Genomic DNA, 6,424 nt, shown 5'->3' on the forward strand with positions numbered 1-6,424 from the left:
CAATGTTATGTAGAGCAGATCGTACAAGTGATGGAATTGCGATTATTGGACAATAGGGAATCGATGAAAGTGAATAATATCTTATAATCAGAGGACAAAGAAAATGGACTATTCTACTTGCTTAGCTTATAAAATCATGCAGTACGAAAAATTTATGAATCCAGAACTAAGATTTATTCTTTCCATTCAATGGAACAAAATAAAAATGAAAATATCGATAAAATATCTTGTCCGTACTATATGTTCCTGATAACATTAATTATGGATATTAGAATGAAACAGAATTAATTAGTAATAAAAAACTAAACGAAAACCAAAGTCTCCACCTTGCAGTTTTCAAAGTAGAACTAACAAAACTATGATGCATGTATATCAAATTATATTGATAAGAAAAAACATCGTTTTTAATTTTTTGGCATTTTATATGCATTAACTTTGATTACTGAAACTGAGTAAATTTTGAAAGGCTTTACTAAGCATTTAAAACATTTTTCATCTATTATATTCTTAACTTCAAATAATAAAGAAACCACCAAAGTGTATGCATCATTGATTTTAATTAACGAACAATGGGCATCAAAAAGCCATGGTCACGGTCGGTCACTCATGTGATTGCCGGCACGTGCCGGAGAAATTGCACAAAAGACTAAACAGTGAATGATTCAATGACTATTGTTATATTAAATTCAGTACAATAGATACATTTTTAAATAACTTTTCCAATGGTAGTACTTTTACTTCGGAAATATGTCATCTTATTGGCCGTAGTGCTACTTTTGTGGTCTTAGTGCACTAAGACCGGTCTTTGGGGTGTTTAGACGTACCCGGAACTATCACAATATACCATAAAGTCTTAAAATATACATGTATATCAGGGACAGATACAGAATATCAGGTTGGGGGGGGGTCGCTAAATAAAATTAAAGAAAATTCAGTGGGTAACGTTTGTGAAAAATCAAGTTTTATGCAAAAAAAATATTTTTTTTATTCGGGGAGGGGACGCACGCCCGTCGTTGGATCCGCGCCTGTATATTTTTGTCTATATATATATATATATATCTATAAACAAATATTTTTTGTCTATAAAAATGAAATATGAAATAATGTCCATGAGCAATAGACGATTATCTTGGGATATTAAATAGTGCAATACACACAAAAAGGGTTTAATCATTTTTGCATAGCTAATTGCGTTGGGTTAAAATTATTACTATCATGCATTCTAATTAAAGTAGGTCTATCTAGAGCTACATTTGTAAATATTTGAACAAAATTGAATAATCACAATTAGTATCCTAAATATATACTTTATAGAACCAGTTCTGAACACTTAAACCAAAACATACTTATTTGATAAATATAAAGGGCGGCAGAGTTCCTCGGAGAACCCCAAACAGAAACTCAAATTAAAAAACAGTTATTAAAAAATCATTTTAAATTAAAGTTGGCTGAACACAAGATTATAACTTATTAATCTTAATCATATTGTAACCTTTGTATTGCAGATCTGGTGATAATATTAAAAGGACCGGTAATGCTTCATTATTGGTAGAGTGGCCGGCTTCTTTTATCTTTGCACGGTTCGGCAGTCACATGTTAAAAACAAAATCGACGTGACCCCATAAATTCAGAACGCAAAATAAATTGACATTGTAAAATTCAATTCGGACATTTCGGAAACAATACATGTACATCTACAGTTACTATTTAATACGTCTATTTAACGTTTGAAATAAATCGAAACCATGATATTATATTTAATATAAATCACTTATATCTTAAATGACTGCTCGCGGAATACTTTAAAGATTATTTAGCATTACAGTTAAATTATAATTAAATAAAAACAAAACTAGACAGAATTAAAAATTCATAAATAAAATAAAATAAAATAAAATGAAATAAAGTAAACTAAAATGAAATAAAGTAAAATAAAATGAAATAAAGTAAAATAAAAATAAAAACAAACAAGCACAAGCACGTATCTGGCATATGTTACTTTGCATGCATGTACATTATGTACTATTTAATTGGAGGTCAAAGGGAAATAACAAAGCTATTATTATCTTATACTGAATCACACTGAACAGGCTCTTATTTCGTACTGAACTCAATCACTGAACATTACTGAACAGCTACTGAACATACTGAATTTACTTTGAAGCGGACTACTGAACACACTGAACGGTATACTTAAAACAATGAACACAGCCCGGGCAAAACGCACTGAATTTGCACTGAATTATGATATTTTATGTTCAGTGTATTTTCAGTGCAGTTTGGCCGTTTCAGGAATATATCGCCTACGAGTAATCTCTATACCATTCACCTGTCAACTTAATTGCTCAAATCTATGAGCTACAAAGTTGTTTTTAATTTAATGATCTTTAAACTGCATAGTAGGTTTTACAAAGAGTTTTTATCCTTGTTTGAACTGAAAAATTCCTAGAGAAAGGTAATCATTTATTGTAAATACGTGCACACTTTTGACGAGTTAAACCCAAAGCCTAATTTTGACAACAATGACAAGGACAAATTTTAGTTTAAATTTATTACAAAAAATTCTACATCAAAGTGAGCAAAAACAACGAAAAGTTTTTTGCTCATTTCTCCCTTCAGATTAGGCCTTTGTTCAACTTCCTCCAGTCTGTAGGATTAATTTCTACTACATGCATCTGCAAACCGAAATTTCAGGGTGCGGATCCATTTTTACTTTGAAAATTCATCGAATATTGATAGTCAGCGATTCTCAGTGAAATTCATATTTTGTAAGAAATGGTGATTCAAGTGTAAGGAAATTTGAGGACATCAATGTACGTGTACAGTCAGATTACCAAAAGCAATAATACAAAAGAACATAAGAAGATCCAAAAATATATACTGATAAACGGACTGTATAAAAATCCACTGCGTTAAAACAAATGGATATTCTTTAAAAGGACTAAGTTTTAGTTTTGATCGGTTTATTTAGCTTACAATTTGGTTGCAAATTTTGATTACTTTAATGTCTTCCTTGACGCAGTGCATCAGCACTTTGATTTAAGTAATTATTTATTTGAAAGAGTAATCAAATTTGCAAGGAAACCATGCAAGATTCGTGTGGAAAACAAAACAATACATTCCAAAGATAAAAACTAATCTGAAAATTGTATTGGAGATGATATGTGGGGATGCATTTCAGCCAATGTACAAGCTTTATCCTAATTTAAACCCTGATTCGTCCATTTAAATATGACTTATAGACCAAAATTAAATGCGTAGTCCTTTTAATTTTCTTCCTTCATATTGTATTATGGATAAGGGTAACTAAATATCAACTTCATTTTTAAGTCAAGCCAGGCTAAATCAATAGTTGTAAAAAACGATTCCACATCAAACTTTGATCAAACATGCAATTGTCAACACCATACAGAGGGCGCATCATTTGATATGATTTACTTAAATATTATTATTGTCATGCCAATAAAACAGTAGTTGCATTAAATTGATAACATTTCTGATGTTAATAAAGAAAAATGTACTATATATATTACTTACAGAGTTGGGATATAATAAACAATTCCTGATGTAATACAGTTGCCATTCTTTAAGTAAAGAAAACGTAGATACACTTCCTGATTTAAAACGTTCTAAATTTAGTAACTTAATGTTCACTGGAAAGCAAACATATCTAAGATCTTAATCGTTACGATTTTATCTTTGATCAAAGATTTTTATCATTTTTTACCATTTTTATCTTCAAATATGAGAAAAGTAGCTTCGAATTTAACTGATATGGGGCGTGTCAATATATTTTTTGATCAATTGAGACATAACAAAATTATTTTAAACAATCAGATTACAGTATTTATCTCAAATTAATTTATATATGTATATCTGTTAGTCTATAGCGTCAAATACTGCATGGTACCTTGAAAAAGGGGGAAAACACAAACAGTTGGACTTGCAAAGAGTTTACAACGATCAATTGGGAAAATGAAGTTCATTTAGGCCAAGGCTCGTATTTATATATATATAGATAAATATTTATATATATATATATATATATATATATATATATATATATATATATATATATATATATATATATATATATATATATACATGTACATTGTTCATTGAATTTATGTAACTTCTTGCCTAGACCTAAAGGGTATATAAGCATTTAAGATTATGTTTTACCGTGAAATGTTTTAATTTTTACAATATATAGCACATGTAACATTTGAAGATTTGTTGACATAAGTAAATAAACGTACAAATTCATAATTGATTGATAAACTGGTTAGTGAACTTCCAAAACTTTCCTTCATGGGCTTATAGTACTTTGGGCCGATGATCGGCCTATGGCACAGAATTTGTTTAAGTAAGTATCATTTCAAAGTGACAACTAAAATGTTGTAAGCAAACGCTTCCAACGGCTCCAATTAAGCAAGCGCATGCAAGTTTCGTATTTTGTTTTTCGTTATATCATTAAAGTTTTAATGGAGCTTATTTGAGATTAGCACTTTGATGATTTATATTACTAAAAGGGAAACATGCATTGGAAAGGCAAGAGCATATTAGACGTCTTAACAAGCTCTGTGTCACAGGCATAATCATTGGCCCTAAGCAGTAGTCCTTACAGTGCCAGAGGGCCGACGCATCGGCCCCATCAAAAACTATTTGCTTCTTTGGCGTCACAGTAGCAAGGCCTTTGTGACGACGAAACGTGATATTGGAGAGCCAAAAAGTGGAGGGTCCATATAGGAAAGTTTTGGCAGTTTACCAATCAATTATATCTTTTACTTTAATTTATTTGGCTGGATGTACTACAACATTGTTCAGAAAGGAAAATCAAGATAATCAGGGTTCAAAAAGAATCCACGGATAACGGTAAGACACGGAAAAAAAGACACATTCAACTACTGAAGTGAGTGGCAGACCGAGCCATGCCAGGGAAATATCCCTAAGCTGTGCTGAGCTACATTTGCAGAATCTACTCAATTCTTTATTCTGATATTAATACGTGTACTTTTTTCAGAAATAGATCACGGAAACCTCTTTTTATCATTGTTTTACCACGGATTGGCCATTTATGTTGCATTGTTTTACTCTGAGCAACAGCGAGGTGTTTAATAACGACATCAATTTGATTCTAATAGGACTAGTTTCTTCATATTTTTGAAAAGATACAGTCTATAACGTTGCTCATGTGTTTATCATTTTGTTACTTATTTGCCACGGTTGTGGTAAAAGAGCTTTGTAGCATGTCATATTAGAATTGTCAATGTGAAGTACACAATTCCTACTACTTCTGTTTCTGATTAATTGTCCATGGCACCAGCAGCACTTTTAGTAATTATCTCCTTTACCTGGTATTGACTTTTTTATAAAAGAATTATCAAGGGAACCAAGATTTTAGAGGAAATCAAAAGAATGTAATCCCAGAATAAAGACCAGATATGGAAAACAGACAAAGAGCATAAAGTACCTAAAATAATACATACAAAGTAACAAAAATAAATTAGCAATTAGGACTCCACTTAAAACTGGGAACATAAACCACGTACACCGGTAGGGTAAGGTCTTGTACTTTTCTATAACAAACCGAAAAGTCAAGACCGGGAAGGGTGAAAGAGGAAAGGAAAACTAAGACATGTTGAACAATCAGTTTTCATGGTGCAGATAAGTAGTATACATGTGGGAAACGATTAATATTTTTCAGTTGGTGCAAGGTGGTGCACCCCAATGGGCATGCGCATGACGTCACATCCGGTGGTCAAGGACCGGAAGTGACCCTTGGGTTTGACCGGAAGTGCCCAGTAGAGGGATGGGGACCGGAAGTGGACCTTGGGTATGATCGGATGTGGACTTTGGGTGACCGGAAGTGGACTTAGATGGGGGACCAATAAAGGGAACTTGGGAACATTTTGATCTAGAAGGGGTCTTATAGGTTGTGAGGGGAAAACCACCTCAATAGGTATCCTCATTAAGTGTCTTAATTAGTGTCATTATATAGTATACTATAAACAGGTTAGTATAAAAAAAGGGTGCATTATGACAAGAGTTATCTTTCTTTGTGTATATTGCTTTTTTTACATTTTCATTATCGTTCATTGTTTTTTTTAATTATTTTTGTAAATTAATTGTAATTTAATTATTTTTGTGTAATAATTGAATGGGCACTTTGACGAGATTTTAGATTTTGATTTGATTTTCTCTGTGTTCAATGGATTGTGTAATTTGAATAGATGTCTCACGGATTAGACAGATGTTTGAAAATTTCCACTTTACTTGTGATTTCAATAGCCTATGTACTGATTTTCAACTGTTTTTATTCTGCTTTATGAATACATTACAGGTGTAAGGACGTGTGGTGCAATGTTTACCACTAAGAAATAAATTAAATAAATTTTTATCGTTGTGTTTTGTTTAATTATGT

At 31.7% G+C, this 6,424-nt stretch overlaps 1 protein-coding gene across 2 annotated transcripts in view; it reads right to left on the reverse strand.

Moving 5' to 3' along the window:
• LOC148616442 (neural cell adhesion molecule 1-like) overlaps nt 1–3,704 on the reverse strand; it is a 70,280-nt gene extending 66,576 nt beyond the window's left edge. The window contains exon 1 of one of the 2 annotated variants that reach the window (XM_088583464.1): nt 3,538–3,704. In XM_088583464.1, the coding sequence (XP_088439590.1) occupies nt 3,538–3,583 (46 nt within the window). In that variant the 5' untranslated portion in view covers nt 3,584–3,704. The remainder of the gene's footprint in view (nt 1–3,537) is intronic. The other variant, XM_088583467.1, reaches the window with a different exon arrangement.
• Nucleotides 3,705–6,424: the final 2,720 nt, after the last annotated feature.

The sequence above is a fragment of the Perna viridis genome, chromosome 5, assembly GCF_037379345.1.
Source record: "Perna viridis isolate PV_CMFRI_1.1 ecotype Kerala chromosome 5, ASM3737934v1, whole genome shotgun sequence".
NCBI lineage: Eukaryota > Metazoa > Mollusca > Bivalvia > Mytilida > Mytilidae > Perna > Perna viridis.